General features: G+C 31.3%; 1 protein-coding gene and 1 long non-coding RNA gene across 2 annotated transcripts; both read right to left on the bottom strand.

The window, feature by feature from the left end:
- Nucleotides 1-9,917: 9,917 nt before the first annotated feature.
- LOC111678975 (protein teashirt) lies at nucleotides 9,918-23,915 on the bottom strand. Its single transcript, XM_023440446.2, has 3 exons — nucleotides 23,531-23,915; nucleotides 10,162-13,753; nucleotides 9,918-10,033 (listed from the first exon to the last, which is right to left on the bottom strand). The coding sequence occupies exons 1-2, from the start codon at nucleotides 23,581-23,583 to the stop codon at nucleotides 10,900-10,902; spliced, it is 2,907 nt and encodes a 968-aa protein (XP_023296214.2). The 5' UTR covers nucleotides 23,584-23,915; the 3' UTR covers nucleotides 9,918-10,033; nucleotides 10,162-10,899.
- Nucleotides 23,916-24,333: 418 nt separating this feature from the next.
- LOC124419802 lies at nucleotides 24,334-26,872 on the bottom strand. The gene is made up of 2 exons (XR_006940822.1): nucleotides 26,665-26,872; nucleotides 24,334-24,626 (listed from the first exon to the last, which is right to left on the bottom strand). It is a non-coding gene; the product is annotated as an uncharacterized LOC124419802 (long non-coding RNA).
- Nucleotides 26,873-27,517: the final 645 nt, after the last annotated feature.

Below are 27,517 nucleotides of genomic sequence, written 5' to 3'. Positions count from 1 at the left end.
AGTTAGTTAGTTAGTTAGTTAGTTAGTTAGTTAGTTAGTTAGTTAGTTAGTTAGTTAGTTAGTTAGTTAGTTAGTTAGTTAGTTAATTAGTTAGTTAGTTAGTAAGTTTAAACTACATCACAGCCGAGGAAATACGAGGCCTTTATCGCACCTGTTATGAGCTCCTTAACCATTGCTTCAGTTGGAAGTCGAACACACCACTTCAGATTTATAATATGCCTGGGCCACATAAATATTAAATTTTGAATTCAGAACTCATTCCTCAATTTCAAAAATGAAATTGTAGGCAAGTGTATAACCAAACTCTCCAAATGTGTCATTTTTCGATCCGCTCCGAAATGGCACATGCCAAAGATTGTTCGTATATCATCAGCCTAAATTAGTTCGCAAGAAAGGAGCATTCAGATTCTTACCTTCTTTGATGTTAAGGAGGGTTCACTCAAAACACCCGAGCAATTGTTGGCTTCTTCATTAACGCAATCGACATTTAATGTTCTTCAGAAAAAATATCTGGCAGGAAAGCTGTTATAAGGAACGCCTCGTATTTATATGGGATAACGTAAAGGTGGATCCCTGGGCTTAACAAGTATCAACGCTGAAGAAAACGACATATTTACTGCTACCTCCAAACGCCTTAGTTCAACTAAACCTTCACGAAATCTTGATGCTTCCATATGAAGCTCTAAAATCAGGATTACTTATAACCATCGGCTGAGAACGATTATGATCGGAAATTACAACAAAAATATTAGGTTTTAAATAAAAAGCTAATATCATAATGATTAAGAAATTGAGAAAATTTGCAATATACCCGACATTTACCGAGTATAAAGAGCATTACGAAAATACTTACATTCTTAATTTCGTTGAATTTCATTTACCGAGTATAAAGAGCATTACGAAAATACTTACATTCTTAATTTCATTGAATTTCTCAGTACATTCTCCTGAAACAACTAAGGTGTCAGTATGGGATACAAAAATATATGGACCCAAGGAGTTAGTAAAAAATAAATCCAATGTTATCTTAGATTATCGATACAATTATGAATCTGTTACAAGACAGGAAGTATCAGGGTACAACTAATGATTTAAAATCGGATCATCGCGATGAAGGGGGCGAAACCATATAAAGCTCATAGGAGAAGATTACTTATAAGATTTCTCAGAGATCTGGTAAGAAATCAAAGGGTCTTGAGTACATTGACTACTGAAGATTTTTTCACAAATGAAGGCGAAGATTTCCGAAGATTAAAGAGCATCACCAGCTATGGAAGAACTAACTGGGATGTAATTTAAGTACGTTCTGAACTTTATTAATAAAACATCGAGTAGACACTTTGCGATCACTAGGGTGTAACAATGAGATCAGAAATTATATCGAACCAAGCTTATCTGTTACAACAACACAATCGTAAGAAGTTGATCCTGACTTTAATGTCTAGATGGAGTCTATTAGACTCTTCTTTGCCACATTACGCTCTTTAACTTATTAACAAGGAATCTTTGGGTATAACTCCATCTGATCAGTATCTTGCTTCTGAATGAATTTTAACGATTTCGTTGAAACCATCCACCAAACATCTCCCCTAATATTCGCCCCCAAAAACGAACCAACTTGACCGTTTTTCCCTGTTTTAACTTCCCAAAATATTGAGTAAATTTTCCTCAAATCGATTGAAAGATGAACGTATAGCATACAAACCATAAGTCCAAACACTACCATGATAACTTGCCGTTTAAACTGCAACAGTAAAAAGTGCATGGTATAAACATATAATCGTTTAAATAAACGTAGTTGCAGCCCGTTGCTGCCGTTTGATCAGTTGCTATTTGCTACCTTTACGCCATTAATGTGAAGAGTGGAAGAAAAATAAAAAAAAATTATTATTATGGTGGACAACATGTTATGGCCCAAAACAAAAGCTTATAGGTTTTTGTTTCAGCAAGTCACGTTTTTTTTTTTTGCACCAAAATCGTATACACTAAAAGCGGGCTTTAAAAACCAAAGAACATCAATATCATTTACAAGCCATTTCAAGCAATAAGTGTGTGTGTGTGTATTGTCGTATAAGCAGAATCTTGTTTATGTAATATGTTTAATGTTTCATACATATAAAATTGATGTTAAAGACATCATTTTCATCATAAAGATTTTGTTTTTCCTATAAAGACACATTCTCGTAGTATTAACAATAATATATATTTTTTTGTTGGTTTTCTAAACCCTCTTTAAGTTTTCACGAAAACCCTTTCTTACTACTAACAACAAAACAAACTATTACACAATTGTCGGCAATTTAAACACAACAACATTGATATGGCAGCAACCACAACAATAATAACAAACACATTAGTAGGCATCATCAACAGGCTGAATTGCTTATTACGAATATTACACTATATAAAATACATACATACACACACGATTACACTTTTACTTATGGATACAAATAACGTACTTGTTTTAGTTATGTACATATGTATGTATGTTGGTAATGAGTAATTTGTGTACTTTAGTACTTTTTTATAATTGTATAAAAAGTACTTTTTTTCATTGGAGATCTTTTTGATTACCATATTACATATATTATATTAGAACCTATAAAGCGATCGATATATGAAAGGATAATCCAATGTTTGAAATCCTTGTTTGCTGTACGTAATTCTTTTGATTTTTCAAATAACTTTCAAGAAAATTTTATAAAATTTCGACGTATTTTTCTATATTTTCTCTTACTCTCGTTGGAGCTGAGATGCTCTAAATACGGCCTTAAGCTGGGCTAAACCGAGAGGCCTCAATGTTAAACGGAAATCTGTCTTTTCCCAAAAAAAACTAAAAAATTTCTTTATATACAGAGCCTTGCATCCTGGGCAAGAAGATACCAATGACTGACAAAGTTAAGTACTTAGGTGTAATCCTTCACCGGAAATTAAAATGGAGGCACCACATAGAGGATAGGATCAACAAGGCACATCCGTGTTGGGCGATATGTAGGAGAACTATAGGCATGAAATGGGGTCTTAGCCCTATTATGACAAATTGGCTTTATAAAAGTGCTGCTTTAGACAAAAAGTTCAATATCAAACTTCTACAGGGAGTTCAGCGTACATGCTGCTTGGGTACTACTTCAACCAAGGCTCTGGAAACGTTGCTTGATATTCCACCCATTGAAACATATTTAAGATATGAGCCGGCGCTTACAGCCGAACGGCTCTTTACTTTAGGCAAACTGGCTAAAAGCAGTTATACAACACGTCATCAATGTATACTGGATCGTATACCAGACACAGAATATGTCGGAAACTTTGAAACGCTGATCCCAGTAGAATGTCTTGGTCAAGCAGAACATTAGAGCAAATATTATTAGGAATCCGTTGTTACTCGGAAAGCTCTAAATTGGGGGATTAAGTTGGGTTGGGGTTCTATATTGAAGATCCAGAAGCAGAAATATACCATCGCAGAAGTACGAGCAATAACGAAATGCTTAAATTGGATTAGAATAAATACGGCGCCCACACCGCTTAATATATTTACCAACAGCCAAAAAGCAATTAGTGCGATATCAGAAGATAGAACTAAATCTAAGACCGTATTGGATTGTAAGTAAGCTTTAACTGTATACTCTCCCAGAGGGTACCAGCCCACTCGGGAGAAGACGGTAAAAAGATTGCGAATGTAATAGCTCTAAAGGAAGTTAACCTGACAAACGCAAAACCATTCGACGTAACAAAAGCTGAACTAAAAATATGGGTGAGAAAATCTCATAGGACCTTTTGGAATAATAAAACAGTGGCTAGAACCACGAAAATCCTATGGGGTGACCCTGAAGCCAGGCATTCATCGAAGTTAGATGCAAGTATTTTGGAAGTGATATTATTCCGGAAATAACATTCCTGACTAACACAGATTAGAAGATTCTTAGGAATTACGTTCAGGAAACTGAGTTTCAGAACACTGAGTAATAATTCATTCAGTTTCCCCTTTTTTTCTCATTCGATTGTGGCCTAAGTGTATTTCTTTGGATTTGATGTAGTATACATCCACCTATCAACCTAACCTACTCTCAAGTATTCGGTTTAAAACCAAGATTTTATTATTTCCGGTTGCGTAATACATGAAGATGGAGTTTCTGATTTAGATGTTTTGAAAAGGATCAAAAGGGTAAAAACAATTTTTGATATATTGGCCTCGAATATTTAAAGCAAATTTCAAGTCGATACTTATCTATGGTTGTGAATCCGGGAAAATAAGTAATGCCACTACCCACCTCTGAAGTATACTCCGCATTTTCTGGCTTCAGTTATACTTATACGCAAGTGGTAGTAAATTGGACATAACTATGAGTAGAGATAATATGACCGAGCATTTGTTTAGATGAAAACTATTTCACTAGTTACGTCGGTAAGTTGACATTGCGAAGTCCAAGAGAATCCGAAATGAACATCCTAGACATCCTGGTATGAACTAAAAACTATTACAAATAAACGGGCTAATAGGGAGGTCATCTGTTATTATTCTGAGAAAATATATTCATGTTGGCAATAATGGCGAAAATTGTACATTTCAACCATCATAGATGACTTATTTTTTCGGCACATCGAGATACCAGATGACTTAATTTTTCGGCAGAACGATATTCTTAAATAAATATCACCGGGCGACAACTAAGATCGATCGATTATAGCAGGCGGTGGATAATTTCTCTATCGGATTGCAGAAACAAAAAAGCTTACAATGAAAATTAAACACAGAAAGGAAACCAAGCTAGTGTTCTACTAACAAACACTGTTCCACCGATGGGAAGATTGAGAGAGCATTTGGAGGAACATAGTAATGCCACCATAGCCTGTGGCAAAAAAGGTGGAGCAGGCTTTACTTCATATAGCTCCTTTTCAATTTTTTTATTAATGTTGAGGCCGAAAAATCGACAATTTGATTGCAAGAAATCAGCAGTGTAAAAACCAGTGATCGTTGGAGGGGAATATAAGTGTGTTCGAAGTGTTAATCAACGACCCATATACTCGCGATCATGATTATTAGTCACCAACATTGGATTTTGTCTGTTCCTTCGACATGATGCCTCTTCTATGAGGCAGCAAAGTGTTAATAAAGTTTGGTTTAGTAATAGGTCAAAATACAAAGATGGTCAATTATAGTGGAAATTTGTGGATCTCCCTTCCAGGGTAATCTAATAGGCCAAAATCTACGCCAGTGCTAGAGATTGTGTGAGGGGAAGTCTAAGGGATCTAATGTCAAGACAGCCAAGCAGCGCTCAAGGTCGGGTCTTGTAATAAAATACATTAACATTACCTTTGACACCAGTCCAATAAGGTCACTTCGGCAACATTTGGTTGGACTGTTCAGAACAATTGTTTGGTCTACAATAAGAAAACACCAGAAAAATATGCAAAACGGGGCTCGAATCGGAATTTGGTCAACTGGGCTTATAAAAACAAAGCTTTGAACTCCACGGTTAGGAATATCCTAAAAACTGTAATCGCTTAGCAAACTCGATCATTGAGACTACTTAGTGGGTTTACTTCGCCGAAACCTTCTGAATGCTTACTGTGAAATTGTCCAACAGTATGGATTCGTCGAGTAAGAATACTGAGTATTGCTTCTCTAGATCAGAGAGATATATTATATTCAACATTTAACTTTAATGGTGAACCAATGGACAACACAGAAAATCGAAAACAAGGTCGATATGTTTAGTACCGTTTCATGCTAACGCTTAATTGGATGATAAACTATGAAAAATCTGTTTCATGCTAACACTTAACTGGATGACAAAATGAGCAAAATCTGTTCAGAGAGAGGACAAATTATACGAATTTCAAAAGTAGAATCCTTAAGTTTCGAAGAACTTACAACATTGAAGGCGTAAAAACCAGGTGAAGTTGTGATGTTTTGAATGTGTGGAACTATTGACCATTACTTAAATATAACCTAAAAAGGCCTCATGTTTCGGCAATGTTAAGCCATTTCAAAGACTCGTCACATTGATCATATAAGATATCAATTGACTCATTTGCTAACAACATATAACCAATCACGGTAAACGGTCCTTCTTCGCAATTTTAATATAATGCAATCAATTACCCTTTAAAAAAAAGTACCATTAGGTACTTAAATACAAGTTTAAGTACCCAATTAACATCTCCAACTAAAGACAAACACACACGAACACAACATTAACTTACACATGATTCATAATGTGCGCCACCTTACAAAAACAAGCAACCACATGGTTGCCAGAACAACATTAATTTAGTCTCCCTCTATCTCTCAAACCGCCTGCCAAACAGACAATTTAACTGACGAACTAACGGCCTCCCTACACTGCGCGCCAAATAAACAATTTCAAAAAAAATGCGGAGACTTACAAACAAAAAACGCCTAAGTTTAGTTTTAGGGAACAGGTATGTAAGTGTTGTTGTTGTTTGTTTAATATTGTTGTTGTTTTTGTTGTTATTATATTTGCAATTTAAACTTATTTTACAGGTTTTTCATTTAGCTGTTTAGTTGTCGTAACTTTTTTACACTTTACCGTCGGCAAATTGCATTCTTGCCAGAGCTTTAATATATAAAAAAAAACAAGTTTGCCTTTTTTTCATGCATTTTGTGTTGATGTTTGTTTGTTGTTGCTGTTGTTGTGAGTCTTTTGCAGTTTCGTTTTCTTTTCAAAATGTTAAAAACTGTTGCGCTAAAATATTTAGATTATTCAATTAAATTGATTAAAATTGAATTTTTCTTAAAATTAAATTTAGCGATAAAAAAAACACAGACTAGTAGTTAAATGTTGCCCCATTGAATGGTGGATCTCACACAACGCATTTTCTTACATTGATGTGCCAGACAGAATGGAAAAGTTTATGCAAAATTTTGCAAAACATCAACTTTAATTGGTTGGACATGATGTGTAGAAGAGTGTGTATGTGTTTAGAAAAGTTCAAAGGAATTTTGAAGGAGTTATTTTATTATTAATGAGAACTTGAGAAATATTTCAGTTAAAACATACAGGACATTTTTAATTTTCAAAGAATTTTTTATATTTTTATTTAAAAATAATTTTTAATTAAAAATGCACTACCAGGAAGAGGATGATCACGAAGCACGATCTATACAAAAGATCTATCAATAATTACATTAGAATGGCGACTATCACCTCAATAATAAACAATTAGAGGATTTTGGAGGAGGATTCCGTAGTGTGAAAAATGCTCATATTTGATGGTGTTAAGCAAAACAAGGATCTGATGTAACATCTCATTACATAACCGATCAGTTAATGTTATAGATAAGTTAGTTAGTTATTTTGAAAGCAGGATGTATATACATCAAATCTGAAGAAATGCATCTAGGCCTCTATAGGGCCTGTTGTGCGCTCCTTAACCAGTGTCACAGGTGGGAATCGAACCCACCACCTCCGGTCTACCATACTAGAACACTAACAACTAACCTACCGGAGGCCACTGTTATAGATAAAGCTTTTAAAAGAAACCGAAATCAAAACCTCAGACATGCTTAACTGTTAAACATGATCGGCTTTATAAGAAATACCCTCTGGTTATAACAGGAACCACAGGAAACACATAGTCAATGAAATTGGCGAGGGAATCCTTTCTCCTATATGTATAAACTCTCAACATTAGTGAATGGTAAATCTAAGGGTCGCACAATGGGTACCACTGCAAAGAGATTCGTATGGGTCACACTAATTAATGTTAATACCAAGGAATCTGTTCTTCTAAAATATGAGAGGTTCTTCTCATTACTCAGATATTTAAATGGGTTTTCATGAACATCATCAGCTAGAAGTTGTTTGGTTATCTTTACTCGGCGATACTATGTTTTGATAATGCTATATATTCTTCAGAAAGTATAGCATTAGATCCAGCCTGTAGCCATGAGAAATCTCATGACGTCAATAAGTTTAGATCCATATATCTCAGCAAGGTTGATGTAGTTGACAACAAAACTATTTCTCTTAACGGCTAGATCTAGGCATTTACAGAGAATAATATAAAATAAAGAATATAAGTATGCTGAGAAATGGAGTTTGATGTATCAATAGTAGATTCCATAATAATTCCCATGATTTGGGACTGAAATAAAGGTAATATCAGATAGTCTACCCAGGCTTGATCCTTCTTGAATTGTGTGACCCACTTGACTATCGATAAAAAAATCATATATTAATCATATTATATTACTCTACAGGCTGACAATATAGCAAATTTTTCAGTGTGATAAACACTATAATTGTTGAGAAAACGGTGAAAGATACTTATCAAAGCTCTTTCACAAAATACACTAGAACCAATAATACAGTTCAATTCAGAACTATCTGTAAAGATTCTTGACCCTACACCACTCACTTCTAGTACTTATAACAGATTAAAGAGATAGAGAGGAAGAAGTGCCACTTAACTATTGACAAAAAAGTTTTGTATTGAGATCATAAAGTACAATGCTGGCTGACATTATAGCAAATATTTCAGACTGTTAAACACTACACTTGTTGGAAAAACGGTGAGCCATACATCTTCACAAATCACAACAGAACCATTGCTGTAGATCATTTTAGAACTATCTCCAAAGATTCTTACTTCTAGACTACTCACTTCTTAAAGGAAAACCATATCTAGACTTCAAATTTTACCATATCCATATGTTATAGATCTGTAACTTCCTGATGAGTTAAATCCTCGCTGTAAGCAGATATACAAATCTTACATTATATAAATAATCCAAACTTTTAAAATGATTATAGCGATTAAAATAGTTAGATATTTTGTTTCAAAGAAGGTTGAAGAAATACACCTAAGAAGGACGAAGAAATACACCTAAGCCTCTATCCGACCTGTTGTGCGCTTCTTAGGGAATCGAAGCCTAATCAGGTGGGTATCGAATCCACGACATCTGGTCTATTAGGGTAGAACACTAATCTACCGGTGGCGCTTAAAATAAGAATAATAACAAAGTAGTAAGTGATCTTGTTTATATCCAAAAAGTTTACTTTAATCTAGATGTCAAGCGATAAGTCGAAATCAATACATAATCCAAGAAAGTAGTTCTAAAAATGCTAATCTGGCGATAGTAAAAAAACAAACAAATTTAATTTCCACATGATTATCACTATATATGGTTATGCGATCTCTGATCGTAGATCACATTTGCTGAAATGTAAAGTAACTTTGTTACATGGGCTGTATATGGAAGTAGTTCTAAAAATGTTAACCTGGCGATAGTATAAAACACCAAAATGTAATTTCCAGACGATTATTACTATATATGGTTAGACGTGGTTCACACTAGAAAACTTTTTTTGGGAAACTTTTGAATTTTGTATGTGAGAAAAAGGGAAAGAAATATGAACCATCTCTTTCTCTCACACACAAAATCAAAAGTTTCTCAACAAAAGTTTCCTAGTCTGAACCAGGACTTATGCGATCAGGTCTACAATCTTAAATCTACTATAAGACTCATTGGTATAATATCTAGATAGCTGTGGGAGAGCAAAATTTGTCGATCTTATAGAACACGAATTGATCGCGTAAGATTGTTATAGAATATTATGTGGAAGAGCAAAATTTGCCGATCTTATAGGACACGAATCGATCGCGAAAGAATGTTATAGATTTTAATGACTAAAATGAATGTTATCAATCATTTTTTAAGTACTTTCTCTAACTACTATTGAAGTACTATTTAGCACTCTCTGCTGTTAGTTATACAAATATTTAATATCTCTTTTTCTAAAACATTTGGTAGCCCTGAAAAGGGCTGTATTTTTTAGTTTTTTTTTCTTTTTTTAATTTTTTTGTTTTTAATTTTTTTTAGATCCATAATATTGTAGATTATCTTTAGAACATCCAATTAGATTGTGGCAAGATTGTTTTTTTTTTTCATTGATCGTATAACTGATTAATTTAGGCATCCAAATTCTTATAAATTTAAAGGTATATAACAGCAGACAAAGGCACAAGTTGAGTTAATCAGCAAACTTGGGATTTTCACAAAATTCTAAAAAGAGAGTGAGAGGGAAAGAAAGAAAAAGTCAAATTAGTAAAAAGTTTAAAAATGGAAACAATATAATTGCAAAAAAAGTTTTTTTCATGAAGTTATATTAAGAAAGCTTAAATGATAATTACCTTGTGTCTTTGAAGCTTAAAGCTTAAGTAAGTTTAAGTCTTGTTTGTGGGTTTTTCTTTTTGAAATAGTTTTATTTGATTCTTTCATTTCTGTAGTCATGCTTAACGGAAGCCTTTGTTTAACCATAAAGACGGTTTTCAATATCCAGTCTCTTTTTCTTATTTTTGTTTGTTTGTAAAGTCCGCTTTTCTTAATACTCCTTGTAAAAAGCTCTCTCCTTTATCTAGCTTCCTTTTTCCGACTCGTATGCGTCATTTGGCACTTTTACGAGTTGCACTTTCCGTAGTCGTTAACTGTTATGGCGTTGCAGCAAAGTTCTTCCGCTTTATACTCTCTCTCACTCTCTCTCTCGGAAGTTGTAAAACACTCTTTATTATAAAGCAAGCGAGCTTTATGTAGTTGGTGTTTCGAAATTGTATTTTAATTATTGTAAATTGTTTTTTTGTGAATGACGGCGAGAAGTTTTTTCTTAAATTGAATTCAAATTGTTTTTTATCTTTTTATTTAAAAAAATCATAAATTATTTTAAGACACACACGCTTGTCTTGCTGGCTGCTAAAGAGCGTTTGTTTGTTTTGTTTGTAATAAAACAGAAATCATAATTTCGCGGCTCAATCTCCGGCTAGTGAGACGCGAGACGAATACCAACGAAATTATATAGCAAAAACAAAAAATATGTTTTCTCACTGTTTCCATAATAGAAATGAAATAAAAAACGAAATAAGACGAGAGCGTTTTTAAGCGGTTTTCTCTTTCTTAATGCAGAATTGACGTAAAGCGGCTAACGAATTGGATGTTGTGAGATTTTCGGGAGAATCGATTTTATTGCTGAGCACAGCAGTATTTTGGGGCTGAGGACGATTACTGATGGTGGAGGAGTTGGTAGTGCTGCCCAATGAATCGAACATGGAGGAGAGGGCATTTAATGAATCACTGGGATATTTCTTTTCGCCACCATCATAGGATTTAATACTGGAAGCTGGTGATTTAGGTGTCATGGAACGATGACTATCGGTGGGGCTGCGTGGTGGCATTACACGTGGTTGTGGACTGTGAGCTTTTGGTGATTGAACATTGCATTCTTTGGTGTTGTTGTTATTATTGTTGGAGTAATCATTGCCATTAGTGGTAACATCACGTTCTCCGCTGCCTGCTCTTGGGCTATTGCCTTCGTTTTCCTCTTGCTCATCCTCTAATTCAGCTTTAATTTCCATTTTAATATTAGTCATTTGCTCTTCACGTTGTTGTTGCTGCTGCTGTTGCTGCATTATGGGCGAATGAGTCTTTTCCATTTCTGGCTCTTTCTTAACCTCTACATCATAATCCATTTTATGTGGATTTTCCTCCATTTCTGGTTTATCGGGAGTAGGATTTTCCATTTTTCTAGAATCATTATGAGTCTCAGCACTGCATTCGCTGGCACTACGCTCACTGCTGGTATAGCGATAATGCTGATAGTAGGGATCATTGGTATCAATCAATGGCTTATTGTAGTCTACATTTTCATCGATACCCAAACGTTTGAGTATGCTAGAAGCCACAGGCGAGGTATTTTTGGTGGACGAATTGGAAGGACTGGTCGCTGGCAGGGCAGCATGTCTAGTGGGTGTATCGAAACTAGTGGTAAACATTTGTTCTATGGCACTTAAGACTGAGGAAGAACCCTGAGCTGTTTTGGTGGCACCATTTTTGGGAGATTCCATTAATTCGGGCGATTTCGTTTTGCTGAGTTGAGCCAAGGCATTCATATTGTTTTTGGCAGCTTCGTCGGACTTAATGCCCGTTATATATTGACGCATGCGCTCGGCAAAGAGAGCAGCTTCGGTTTTATCCGAACCAGGTCCCATGCCCGGGCGTTGTTGCATTTTTAAATCCATTTCTGTGTCCACTTGATCCTGGGCACCTTTCATTTCTAGAAGTTTTCTAACGGGTAACGATTTCTCACGTTTTTTGGGAGCTGGCCTTTTGCGATTACCAGCTGTGCCCATGGATTGCATTAAAGGTTCAGCATAATGATTATTTTTGGCCATATGATTGCTAAGATCACCCAAGGAATTAAAAGCTTTATCACACACCTTACAAGTGAGCACAGCACTGAGAGTACGGCTTTCTTCCGAACTCAAACTGTTTTGTCCTTCTTTATTTTCTCCCGCATTGGAGGAGGACTTCATTGAGATCGTTTGCTCTTGTGACAGTATATTAGTATAATGCTGAGTCTCTTGCATGTGTTTGGTCATTTCATTTAACGAACGGAAGCTTTCACCACAACGCATACACTTCAAAATTTGCATAGCCTGTTCGACACCCTTGCCCAACCAAACATTTTGTCCTCTAACCAGTTTACGAGGCAGCGGTGTGGGTGGATCACCACGATATTGGAATGCATTTTTGGCCGCCTGCGAGGGTCCCGAATTATTAGATTTATTCGATTGTTGTCTATGATGTTGGGGGCCAGCTGGTGCTGGATTTTGTTGTACCGCTGGTCTTTCATTAGCTGTGGGTAAATTACCAAATGGCGGTACATTTACACCACAATGTTTGCTGTCTTTCATGTGGGTCGTCAAAGCTTCTAGTGTTGCAAAGCTTTGTTTACACCATACACAACGGAATACTGAACTGGCTACACCCTTATTCTGCCAATGTGATTGCCAGATATTGTGACGTGTCTTGGTGATGCCCTCATTCGAGGCAGGTAGAGGATTATTGGCTACTGGAGCTGGTGGTTGGGGATTTATGGGTTGTGTTGCTGCTGTTGCGTTATTGTGTTGTTGATTCATCGCATTTCGGCTAGATTTCTCTTTGCGTGGTCCTTTTACTATATCGGACATTTTCTCTAGAGGATCTACCACTAAATCACTTTTACCATTCCAATCGGGAAATTGTCCAGATCTAAAGATGTTGGCGGCAGCTACAGCAGCCAAATAAGGATTAACTCCTGGCATTAGGGGATTAGGAGGAACTTGTGTGGCGGCTGGTGGTTGTGCCACCAAAGGAGGACTGTCGGATTTGAAGATTTTCTTAACCTGTATTTGGCCTATGCTAGAGTCTGGCTCCGATTCATCATCTGCTGAACGTTTGCGGGTGCCCACTGATAAATCCAAAGGATTATTGGCATCATTGGCCTCTTCTTCTTCCTCCTCCTCATCAGAGCCAGCTGGTTCGGCCGAACCCGAACGGGCAAACATATTAGTGCGAAAATCTAATGCCTCCGAATGATTACTAGAAGCTGTGGGTGAAGCTTGAGGTGGTAGTTTAAAAGAGGCAGCCGCTTCTGTGGGTAGAGGCAAAGGTAAACGAGGTCCAGCAGCAGCTGCCGCTGCGGCAGCACCCAAAGGAAACCCATATTGTTGGGCAGCAGCTGCCACCATATGCAGATAAGCCTCCATGGAGGGTGGTTGACCGGGCAAATTTGGAATGCTGGGAAAAGCTGCACTGGGCGAATTGGGCAAAGGTAAAATACCTGCTGGTGGATGATTTATGGAATTCTCACGATGTTCTTTGCCATTCTCCGATGAATTCGATTCGTGTGAAGGACAACGTTCACTCGAGTTGGCCGATTCTGTAGAACGAGGCCGTGCTGTGGGTAAAGCCCTAAAAGCAGAAAGAAAACAAACAAATTATTAAATATTTATTTAAATAGTAAAACAAAATAATATAATAAATCTTAAAGAATATTTATGAGAGTAAAGCTATATATAACACTCCTACTCTTTTAGTTTGATTATTAAGCATAAAAAAATTAAACCAAAAAAAAAATGTGAATAATAAAAAATTGAGCCCATTAAGTTTTGAAAAATGTTTTTCTATCATCACTAAATGATTTCAACTAATCTTAAAAATAGCTCACAATATGTCAACGTTTTTATTTGTTATGCAAATCAAGCGAAAAGAAAACACAACAATAACTATAATATTATAAAGAAAAGAAAAAAACAACAACAACAATATCAACATTTTATTAATCTTCTTTTTTTATATGTTTTATTTTTTTAAACAAAAAAAATTTTATATAAAAAATATAAGAATAAATGAAAAAAAAATTTGAAAAAAAACGTGTGGCTGACAAGATATTTTAAAAGAGTCACAGTGGGTCGGTAAATATTAAAAAAAAGAAAACAAAATGTTTAAGTTTTTAAAAGACTTTTGTTTAACTTAATACCGAATAGTAGAATTTGATTTTAATTTGTTTATTAAAAGCTTTTTTTCTAACAACTAGTCCCACTGTGTTTGTGTGTGCTAGGTAATTAAAAATTATTAAACAATAGAAATAAATTTATAAAAGATCAAGTTAACAATCAATAAATATGGCACACACACACAATCAACTGAAAGCAAACAAACAAATTCTTTTTTTTTTTTTTTTTTGAAATGAACAAACAAATTATTGTTTAAAACGCTTAAATATAAAACAAACCAAAGAGCAACAATGACAATAAATAATTTTTAGTACAATTTATTTAAATTTGTTTATTATGATTTTCTTTTGTTTATAACGTATTAAATAAAATATAGTTTTATTTTAAATCGTTTAGCTTTCGTCAATTTTTAAATACCTTGAAAATTTTAATGATATTTAAAAAAAAAGCTCTTGCTCTTTTTTCATGGAAGTAATATTTGTGAAATGAGTTGTTCACACTAGACGTAAAAGATTTAAAGCTTTTAAAACAAATTTAAAGATATTTAAAGGGGCGGGTATGTCATAAAAGTTTGGGAAGTTGTTGACTTATTAAACAACGTTTATGCAATGAAGTTTTCATAATATACATGAAATATTCATAGAATTATTGAAACAATATTGAAACAACTTTTAAATAGATTCTAAACATTGGAACAGTTTTTTTATTTTTTCAAAAATATTCAAACATAAATATATCACTATTTTTATCACTTAATTATATCAGACATTTGTAAACTTCAGATTTCATAATAATGACATTTTATATGAATTCAATTAAAGAAAAAAATGTAGAAAAATTTTTTTTTACATTACAAAAACATGTGTTAATGAAAGCAAACTCTACTGTGTATAAAGATAATTAAGAAAAAAAAATCAAGTTCAAACAAGTATAATAAATTTAAAAAAAATCTAAATTGGAATGTGTAAATTAAATGAAATCTATTTTGTTGTTTGTTCAAACATATTTTATTATCAATACGCATCCATAAATATTTAATAAAATATATACATATATATTGCTATGGATAGATAATAAATTAGTATTTATCTACATTTTATTTTAATAAATAAATATTCTATTATAATTAGTACTCTATATAAAGTTGTAAATACTTTAAAACGAAGCTTTCGATTGGCAACACTAAAGCTTTAAAAAATAAGATCTGGAAAACAAGTTTAAAGCTTTAAATCTTAAGAACCTTAAGCAGCAAATTAAAAAAAAGTTTAAATAGTGTCAAGTTTAGGTTTAAAAGCTTTTTGTATGGTAACACTAAAGCTAAGCAAAGTGAAAGCTTTAAAGGCAATAAAAATATATTTAAAAGATTTAAAAGTAATCACTAAATCTAAAGAACAAATATTAATGGACTTTATTATAGCAATACTAAAAGCTCAATAAAAATATCGCTAAAAACTTTTTAGGGGAACGAAATGTTAGAAACTGTTTAAGGCATGAAATTAAATAAAGTTTTAATATTAACACTACATAGCAAACTAGAAAAACTTTAAAAAGCTTTTCAAGACGAATCATTAAAAGCTTTATGAGAAATATTCATGAGAATACAATTTTATAAAAAGCTTTAAATTCGCAAACGCTAAAACTTTCCAAAGCTATAACTATAGAGGCAATAAAAAGACATTACAAAGCTTTTAAAAGAAACGCAAAAGTTCGATACTTGTTAGTATTAAAGCTGCAAAGCTAATTAGAATTAGCTAGAAACAGTTTAATGCAGTAAATTCAATACAGTTTTTAATGTTAACACTACCTATCTAATGAAAAGAACTTTTAAAGGCTTTTCACGGCAGATCTTTTAAAGCTTGCGGAAAAAACATTCTCTAGAATGAAATTTAATAAAACAAAGCTTTAATTTCGCAAACGCTTAAACTTGCAAAAGCTATTAGTAAGAGGACAATGAAAAGATCTTTAAAAGCTTGTAATAGAATTAAAATAATTTGTAATTTGTTTGTATTAAAGTAGCAAAGCTAATGAAAATAACTTTAAAAGCATTTAGATGGGCTAAATAAAGCTTTGTTGTTGCCAAAAAAAAGCTTTATTTAGCACTTCTAAATGCTTATAAAGTTATATTTATATTTGTAAAGCATACAAGTTAATGCTAAAAACTAGCAAAGTTTTTCTTTAAAAAACAAAAGAAATTAAAGATGTAATAAGATTTAAGAGACTAATAGAAAAGCCTTTAAAGGAATTAAAGCTTTTAAAGCTAATTCTAAATAAATTGATTTAAAGTTATTTATGTAGCAATAAACAACAGTATTTCCGTTAATTGCTACAAATTTTATGAAAAAAACTTATTAATTAATTAATTAATGATTTGATGCGATTCAAGAGACTAATATGAAAAACAAGCTTTTACAGGACTCAAAGCTTTTAAAGCTAAATCTAAATAAACTGATTTAATGTTATTTATTTAGCAATAATTTTTATGAAAAATTATTGATTGAAAGCTTTTAGTTTATTTTAAAATATTCTTACATTTCCAACTTTTGCATAGAGCTTTTCTCATTCTTAAGCTATAATTAAGTATGCTTTATTTAAGTTTTTTTGGCATTATTAAAGCTTTGCAAAGCTTAGAAACAAGTATAAATAACAAGCAAAGCTTTTACTCAAACTATTAGATTTCAACATGAAAAAGCTTAAATACTCAAGCTGAAAAATCTATTAAGAATAATTTACTAATCAAGGATTCTAAGCTTTAACAAAAAGTAAAACTTTAAAAGCTCTTAATAAATATGTTTATATTCAGCTATTTTAAAACCAATAAACGGCTTTATTTTCCTACTTTTGAAGCTTTTTTGTTAAAAACATTTTAGTTCATTTAAGAAAAACCACGCCCCCTTTTTTACTCCCTAACTTTTACAAAAAGCTTTTTTTTCAGTTTTTCAACTCTTTTTCGCAGTAGCAGTTACAATTTTCTATTTCATATTTTTATTTTTGTTGCTGTCTAGATCATTTTCTTGTTAATAAATCTTTTTGGAAATTTTGTTGCTAAATATCATATGTCTTGTTATTACCACTCGTTGGTATTTAATGTTTAAATGTTTTCTTTTTTACTATTTTAACTAAATACAACAACTAAATAATATGCTATTAATAAATTTATTGGTTATAAGGTCAGACGAAAAAAAATATAATATTTTTTTTTTTTTGTACAGAAAACATATTAAACGTATATTTTAGAGCAAGAAAATAAAATTCCAAAACTCCTATAGATAGATATTTATTGATTTAATGGTTAATAAATTAAACAAGTAAATCATAAATTATAAAGTGTAGAAAAAACTGATTTTATATATAAAGCAAAAAATATATTAAAAAATCAGCAGACTTAAACGACTGTTATAAGCCCTATAGTTATGCAAAGAGTTGCAAGTAAATGCCAGGGTATATAAGAGGCGTGGCTGTTATGGGCGGGTGAAAATAAACTGATTTGAGTTTACTTTTGTGAAACTAATAGAGGGAGTTCTTTATACAAATATTGCACAGCGAAAGCTTTAAGGATTAAGCTGACCATTACAACCAATTGGGAACGTTTTAAATCAGGGATTTGAAACTCTGGGGATTATAGAACTCGAATCAAATTTAAACTCTAAAATGAATTATTAAGCTACTTCCTTTAATGGTGTTCAAATAAGCAGGACCCCTTATAAAATCACTTAATATGAATCATTTTCTCTTGTTATTATCGTTCAAACCCCCCCGATTTGTATTATAGTTTATGAAACAATAAAGATTAATTGATTTTCAAAATAAAATATAAATTCTCTATAACTAAACTAACTCCCAAACAAAAACAAAAAAGAACAACTATGAGTAAACGATTTGAAAGAAAAAACCAACAACAAAATACATTTTTCAAATCCCACCCTATAATTATATCAAATTATTTTCAACTGACAATATGGCGTACAATTTCATTATTATTATTTTAATGTTGTAGTTGTTGTTGTTATTGCTTTTATTGGTGTGAACAAATAAAAAGAATATTTATAATGATGACGCTGATGGTGGTGATTATAGATCAAAAAAATTATATATATATATGACAGTTTCTATATAATGACGATGTATGTTTGTTTGTCTATCTCTGGCACCAAAGATGATGATGATCTATGTGACCATAATAAAACTGTCACTTATTTAGTAGAAAAATATAATGATTTGTTTATGAGAGGGAATCAAAAGTTTCCTATCTAAATGATGTATATAGTTAAATTGAAATTATTGTTATAAATATAATGAAATTTTAAATACAATGTTTATTAATTAAAGCTTTATAATAGAAATGAAAGTAAGAGCAACAACAACGAAATAATTTCCTAATCTCTTAAGATAAGAACGAAAGCATTCGAGTGGTAAGTTGAAAATGTTTGAAATGAAATGTTTTAATTTGAAAACTGAAGTATTAAGAACCTAAAAACTAGTTTACTGCAACTGGCTTTTAACCCCTGGAGCAAGAAAAAACTGGTTCAATGACGAGTTTAAAAGGTGGCTTTTTCCCCCCTTTAACCACATTTCTGTTGATATGAAGTGTTACAACTACAGCTGGTAACAACCTCTTACAACTATTTGCTTTTTCTTTAATTGCCTCTTAATGGATCACTTTAACTGACTTTTAACCCCCGGAGTAACAAAAAACTGGTTCAGTGACGAGTTTAAAAGGTGGTCATTTACCCCCCCCCCTCTTTCACATAATAGATTACAATAACTGGCCTTTAACCCCAGGAGTAAAGTTCTATCTATTAGCTGTCAATATACCCCCTTTAACACCATTTCGGTAACTAGTCTCACTGCACTAGGTATATTCTCTTTAACTGCCTCTTCTCTTGTGATTTTTTCTCTTTCATCTGTTGAAGTGTTATAACTAAAGTCGTTGACTTCCCCTTAATACTAGCTACTTCACTAGTTACTGCACTTTTTTTCTAGTTGTTTTATTTCATATGAAGTGTTATTACCTCCTTAGAACTAGTTGCTACACTAGTTATTTTCTCATAAACTTCCTCTTTTCTACACTTGGTAACTACTCTTTAGAACTAGTTACTGCATTAGTTTCTTTCTTTTTAGCTGCTTTTTTCTAGTTCTTTTCATTCTTTCATCTGTTAATATCAAGTGTTACAACTGTTCAAACTAGTTACTGCACTAGCTCTTATCTCTTCAACTGCCTCATTTCCGGTGCTTTCTCTCTTTCATCTGTTAGAACTAGTTACTGCACCAGTACTTTTATCTTTCACAGCCTATTTTCTAGATATTTTCTTTCATCTGTTAATGTGTTAAAACTATTCTTAGTAACTATTCCTTAGAACTAGTTATTACACTAGTTCCTTTGGCTTCAACTGCTTCAACAGCACTAGAGAGCTTTTCTCTCTTTCATGTGTTAATATTAAGCTATTAACTACTCTTTAGAACTAGTTACTACACTAGTTTCTTTCTCTTCAACTGAATCTTTTCTACTTCTAATCTTTCTTTCATCTGTTTATATAAAGTGTTGTAGTAACTACTGCCTTTAACAACCCCTTATTATCAGTTACTACACTAGTTCCTTTCCCATTTAACTGTCTCTTTTTAAATTCATTTCTTTTATACAACTTTTTTGTCTCTTTTTATTTATTATATATATTACTATTTAATTTGTTAACAATATATTTATTTCATATTTTAACCATATACTAATTAAATTGCATAAATTATTATTTTCCGAAACATGTTTTTCCTCTGTATGCTTTAGATATTTTCTTTCAGCTCGTTTGGCGGTGTGAAGAAGTGTAATTAATAAATTTTTCAAAAATTTGTCTTAGCGTGTGAATGTGTATAAAAAACAATGCATATAAAAGAATATAATTAAATTCATTTAATAAATATTTATAAAAAATATAAAACAACAAAAACATACAAAATAACAAATTATAATGACACTTATGTGTGTTAAACATGAAAATAAACAAAATGTTTGTTGTTTTTTACGGGGGGAAGGGGGTAGGGTGTGTGAAATCCTCATAAACAAATTTCACAGTTTCTAGAGAAAGGATTTATAGCAAACTGAACTATCCGGCAAAAGATTTGTATGGCCCTCTCTAACGGCCAGTTCTAGCATGCCGCTGCATTAATCTGCTGGTTTGCAGTCTTAGTTCATGTCTAATTTTACGGGCATTAGATTTATACTCTCATTAACTTTTTATCGGTTTTAAAAGCTTAACACTACTGTTAACTGTTGTAATCTTTTTTACTTTTCATAAGTGATAAATTGCTAACTGTTTGAACATAATTTTACGCCTGCTAAATAATATATCTATTAAGTTTTTTTTTATACTCAAAAAGAAGCTTTTAAGAAGCGCCTTTCGTAGATTGTTTCGCAAAAACTAGATAAATATGTGAATTAAACAAAAATATTTACTTTTTCTAAACGACTTTAATTATTTAGAGAGTATCATAGGTTTGGGAACTCAGTTTTGTTCCAAATTTGAAGTCTAGGCTTTCTAAAGCTTTAAAGAATGATTATAAAGTAATTATCGCTTGATAGGTTTAGTAATAACCAATATTAACATGAAATTGAACTTAATCTATAATAGTCATTCTAAAGAGACCCAAGAAGATAGATTTTAGTAATCGTAAGTAAATCTTGATGATTATTCTTGTTATAAATTCTGGAGTTTTCTGGATTCCGGATCTACATGATCTTTTTCTTTTACTGTGATGTTGATTTGCTTTTCATTTCATTCGGAAGATCATATCTCATCCACTTTATAAAAATATCTGCTTGCAATAAGAAATTATTTCTGATTAGTTTTTTGGGGACCTGGGAAAGACCTTTGGTTCAGTTTTAAAGAGATTGCTGGTGAATATTCTTTACAAATTAGTAGAAACTTCTCAAAACACTCCACACACTTTTCCTTGTTGAACAAAGCTAACTATATAGTATCGAAGATCGGCAATATATAACCCACTAACATCACAAATCTTGTGAAATGTTCCAAGAGGTCACTGACTTTTTGGTTTTCAGGTCGTAATCAATACCATTAATTGATTTCTATAGATTTCTATCATAAATAAGAGGATGTTACAAGAAGAACCATTGTGTGGTCCTAGTGGACCCACTACTATCACAATTTTTGTGAAATATTGCAAGAGGTCAATGACTTTTTAGTTTTCATGTCGTAATCAATACCATTAAAAGATTTCTATCATGAATAAGAGGATGTTACAAGTAGAACCATTTTGAGGACCTAGTGGACCCATTAATATCACAAGTCTTGTAAAAATATTGCAAGAGGTCACTGACTTTTTGGTTTTCATGTCATAAACAATATCATTAATTAATTTCTATCATGAATAAGATAATGTTAAAAGTAGAACCATTGTGCGGACCAAATGAAACATAATTTTAGCTGCATAACTGCTTGGATATATCCAAGGTAAACATGAGAAAGATGAACTACTTTATTCGTGCTAAATTCGTGTTTTAATGGAATCCAGTGAAATAAGGTCTAAGTGTATTAAATACACTGAAACTCTTTCTTTAAAGGTTTCTACAAAGGAATCACAATGATGAACTTAAGTTTGTTTTTAGTTCAAAGTTGTAAACAATACCTAGACGATATAATTAATATTGATTTTCTATTAATAACCATTGCTGATTATAATCTGTATTTTTTCTATAATCTATAGATATTTACTGACTGACTACTAAGTAAGCTACTGTGGGACTGAGTATAGAGTAGTGAGTAGTTGTATTTTGAGCTTAAATGAATTCTTACATTTTTGACTATTCCTTAGTTTTGTACTTAAATTAATTTATTTCAATAAGTGATGGAACCCCTTCGCTTTACAGATATCACAAAGGGATCAATATGAGGGACCTATATACATAGGTGTGTTGTTGCTTTAGTGATGTAGACATCTTAACAATTCTCTTATCTAACTCAGATAGATCTCAATTTTATCTCTTTTATGATCTAGAGATAATTTTTGACTAATGGCTTTGCTATATTTAACACTGATTACCTAACTAGCTAATGTGTGATAGAGAATAGAGTAGTTTGGATTTTCTGTAAAAATTCTCTTTTTCAAGGAAATAATTTTGTCTTCAATTTACTGTTTTACATTAAAATTTGTATTGTGGCTTATGAATAGTTACTGCTTAAGCTACTGTTAGCCAATGAAAGAAGTGGTGGGAGGTGGGGGGCTTGACTTTGTTTTGTGTTTGTTGGCAGACTATAATGTAAGTAGTGTCGCTCTATAAAGAGCTTTAATGAACTCTTACATTTACATGAGGCACAGTTTTTACTTGAGTTTAGTATTAAGCTTTAATTTAGAAAGTGTTTGGATTCTAATTAATGCTGTAGCACACTATTAGGTTGAGAAAGGAGGGTCCAATTTTTAAACTGAGGTGGGAGTTCTTGACTTTGTTTTGTGTTTGTTGACAGAATATAATGTAAGTAGTGTCGCTCTATAAAGAGCTTTAATGAACTCTTACATTTACATGAGGCACAGTTTTTACTTGAGTTTTGTATTAAGCTTTAATTTAGAATGTATTTGGATTCTAATTACTGTTGTAGCACACTATAAGGCTGAGAAAGGAGGGTCCAATTTTTCAATTTTAGATTTTCCAGTTTTAAGAATTAGGAAATAAATTCATGTTGAAGTTAAGATCTCTTTCTGGTAGGAGTTTACTTTCGATTGGATATAACAACATAATGTTTTTGAAACACAATCTTGACTTGATTGAAGCTTTATCACTTTACAAACTTCACAAGATTTCAAACTATAGCCTAGAATTTGTAAAGTATTTGGAATTGAATTCTATGTACAGCTGTAGCCACTGTTAGGCAGGTAATGCAGTGGTGCAGGTTTCATTTTCATAATCGTATTTGTACCCTCATAGAGGGTCCAATTTTGTACTTAAAGAGTTTTGAAGTTTAAGTAGATCTCTTTCTGGTTGAAGTTTAACCCCAAATAGATTTAACTTCTTACTCCTATAGGCTACAATCTTGATTCGTTTAAAGTTTCAGCACTTTACAAGATTTCAAACTATAGCTGGGAATTGAAAACTTTTGATTCCATTATATCACTCTAAGCTAGATAACACTTAAAATTTCAACTACTAAACTTTACTCTCTTAAACTAAGTTTAACTTAAACGTTATTTAACTCTTAAAGTTTTTAGAAAAAAAAATTAAACTTACCCAGCATTTAAAGCCTGACGATAGATTTCTAACATTAAAGCTTCGTGCAACATTTTGTTTTAAAATTATTTTATTTTTTCTATAATTTTAAGTTTTTTTTTTTAAATTTTCAATTGTTGTTGTTGTAACACTTAAAACTTTATTTTTTAAGATTTTAAAATTTTTATTAATTTTTGTTTTTTTTTTTAATTTTAAGAGAATTTTTCTTTAAACAAATATTTGTTTTAATAATAATAATTTATTGCATTTAGCAGGAATCTGGTTTGTAGGTTATGTAGAGAAGTTTAATATCTTTTTAAGTTAATAATAAATTATTGTAATATTTTTGTTGTTGTTGTTTTAATATAATAATAATAATATTATTTTTTTGCACTATGTACGCGTATAATTTTTTTGTTATTAGAAATAGAAGTTTTATTGTAATTTTAGTCGTATATTTTGTTGTAATTTTGTTTTTGTTTTTATTAATTTAGAAAATATTTAAATATTTGTTTTTGTTGCTGTTTTTTAATATATATTGAAAATTTTATAAATTTAAAGTTATTTGTTAATTTTATTAATAATTGCAGTGAATCGTATACATTAGGTTATTAATTTATTTAGTTTTTGTTTTAATAAATTTTTAAAGGTAGTGGAGAGTTGTTGTTGTTTATTTGTTAAATTTTAATAATTTTTTTTTTAAATTATTAAAAAAATGAGCAATTTTTTTTAGGTTTTTTTGCACTTTTATGTTTTGTTTTTTTTTAAATTTAATAAATATTTGTTTTTTGTTAAATTTAAATTTGTTTATAATATTATATAAGTTTTGTTGTTGTTGTTGTTTTTACGTATACTTGGTTAACAAAATTTTGTAGTGTTTTTGTTGTAGTTTTGAGGTTATTATTTTTATTTTTTTAATTTAATAGTTTTTTTTTAATTGTTAAGTTATAATCAGTCTTGATTTAGATTTTTAAGTAAATTTTTCCATTTTTCTTTGATTTTTGTAATAGTTGTAGTTGTTGTTGCTGTTGTTTATGATGTTGGCTGCCAAATTTATTTATTGTTTAAACATTTGACTAGATATGAATCCATTTTGTATGTTTTTTTTTCTATTAAACTTTAATAAAATTAAAAATATAATTATTTTTTTATTAAATTTATCACATCAACACTTTTTTTATTTTACGCTCTCAAAAAAACAGAAAATTTGTTTCTTTTTTTTCTATAAATTGCCGTTAAATTAGAGAAATTTTAAATATATATTTTAAAATTTTGAAAAAATGTGTTTTTTTTTTTTTTTTGTTTTGCCGTTATATTAAAGTAACCGTCGTTAACCGTTTGAGAGTCAAACAGCGAATGTCGTCACTTAATCACAGAAATTGTACAATGCTGTGCTGCCTGTTATTATTTTGGTGCTGCTGACGTTGACGTCGTCTCTGCTTGACGTATTGAAATGGTTGTGTTGTTGTTTTTGTTGTTATGAATGTGTGCTGTGTGTGAATGGTATCAAACTCAACTGTCATGTGTTGTACTCAAAAAAAAAAAAAAAAAGTCCAACCAGCAAGCAGCAAAACACACAACAAATGTTTGTTTGTTTGAATGAATATTCAGACGGATAGATAGATGGATGGATGGTTGGTTGGTTGGATGAGTAGCAGAAAGAAAGAAGCAACAACAACAACAAATACTTGTGCTTTAAGAAAATTAAGAAGCAGACAAAGAACATGAAGAAGAGAAAGAAATATCAACAGCAAAAGCAGCAGCAACAGCAAACATCACAACAATACGTCTCGAGTATGTATCTTTTTTGATGAGTAAATGATGATAATAATAAGAGTGATGCTTTGAGTATTTGCTCTGCTTTTGCTTAAACGTCAACTTTGTCGTTGTTGTTGTTATTGTTCTTTTCCTCAATGTCTTCTTCAGTGTTGTTGTTTATCAAAAACAAAAAATAACTTGCTTATGCAGTCTGCTAAATGTTGTATGTTTTGTTTTTCTTTTTTTTTTTTCTCAACTCTTACTCTTCGTGTTCTGATGACGAAGTGATGATGTCTCCCGTTTTTCTGCTTATTTCGTTAATGAGTGCGTGTGTTGGTGAGTCAAAAAAAAAAAAGAGCATTTAAGCACGCGTTTTTCTTTTGCTGTTATTGTTAAGAGCTTAAATTTGTTTTTGTTATCGTTTTGTTGTTGTGGGTTGTTGAGGGGGAGTTGAGTTTATCGGTTTAGGAGTTTATAGCCAAGTGTCAATATAATTTTAATCATTTACTTGACAAAAGCTTAAATTTCGTTAGTTATCAATCAAAATTAAGACAAAATAACAAAAAAAAAATTCTAGGGAAATTACTAAATTAGTCACTAAAGATCGTAAGCAGGAAATTTTTTGGGATTTTACACATTTCTTTAGAAGTGTTTTATTTTAATAAATTTTATTTTTAGTAAAAAATTCTTTAAAAAGTAAAAAAATTTTGCAAAATTTTAAAAAAATTTTGTTAACATTTAAAAATTTTTCCTTGAATATTTTATATAAATTTTGTTAAATTTTCAAAATTTTTGTTGATATTTTTTTTTTTTTTAATTTTACAGAAAATTAAATAAAATTTTTTAGCAAATTTTAAAAATTTTTAAATATAAAATAATTTCTCTATTTTATGACAACAACAATTTTTTCAACAATTTTCCATAATTTTGAGATTTTTAAAAAATTTAAAAAAAAATTAATTTGAAAAAAAAAACTTGTATTTTTGATTTGTTGAGTTTTTTACTTTTATTTTCAATTCACGTGTTTGTTTTTCGCTTTCAAATTTACGTCGTTTTTTACATTATCTTCCGTATTTTCGATTTTTACGCTTTTTTCTTAAAATTTTCTCAAAATTCTATTCGATGTTCTGCTCGTAAGCGTTTTTAACACTTTATACATCCGCCTGATTAAACGTACGCGTGATGTCTGCTTATAAGTACTTGTTCTGCCAAAGCTTGTTGAAACAAGTTAAGGCACGTTTTATTTTTTTTTTATCACACTCACAAAATCAAAACAAACAATTAACTGCGCTTACTCCAAAATTTCGAGAAAAGCAAGAATAAAAATCTCTAAGAAAGAAAACTCTTTAACACAAAAAGTTTTTATTCTTCATAAATTTGCTACTTGTCATAATTACATTTATCACTCTCGCTCTGTTCTCTTCGATAAGCAACAAAACACTCTTATCACTGTCAGGTAATTTCTAATAAAAAGCTTTAAAAGTTTTTTATTTACAACAAATTTCTTTCGAAAATCAAATTAACGGCGGCTTTTTTATTCAAATTTTAATCATATACAATAAAACCGCTTTGAAATTTTATAAAAATACCCACGATCGCACGTTGAAAAGGTAAAACGCTAACTAAACTACAAATCAGCTGTAAATTTGATTGAAAAATAATACTCTTTTAAATAAAAACAAAGAGAAACACACACACACTCTCTCTCTCTCTCTTTTGTAAACATTCCCCTTAAAATTCTTATAAGCATAACCACTAAAATTTCCCTTTTAAGAACAACTACAAAAAGAGCTCTTAAAATCTTATAAGTTTCAAAGCTAAAGACCAAAAATTTACTAATTTCCCCTTTACTTAAAAAAGAATTCCCATTTTCTCTCTCACATAACTTCTCCATCACTCTTTTAATAACAAAAACTAACAGGTTTTTTAACGCTCTCTTTCTCTTCCCTTTAATTAACTCATAATTTCCTTTACTAATCTCTTCTTCATAAGGAGAGCTGTTTTGCTTCTTCATTCATATTCATATTCTCTCTCTCTCTCATTTCATTTCATTCCGTTTCATTTTGTTGTTTACTTTTTCGAATTTTGTTGTTGTCTAGTTTGTTTTTGTTTTCTTTGATATGAAATTGACGAACTGCTGTTAGAGTATTATGGTATTGATGCTCATTTAAATGTATTAAATTGAAAAACAAAAAGATTAAAGTTAGACAAGGACAGCTTACAACAATATATTGCTCTCTTTTCAACATC

Source organism: Lucilia cuprina, chromosome 2 (genome assembly GCF_022045245.1).
Source record: "Lucilia cuprina isolate Lc7/37 chromosome 2, ASM2204524v1, whole genome shotgun sequence".
Classification (NCBI taxonomy): Eukaryota; Metazoa; Arthropoda; class Insecta; order Diptera; family Calliphoridae; genus Lucilia; species Lucilia cuprina.
The sequence above is the reverse complement of the archived record's forward strand: the minus strand, read 5'-3'. Positions and strand labels throughout refer to the sequence as shown.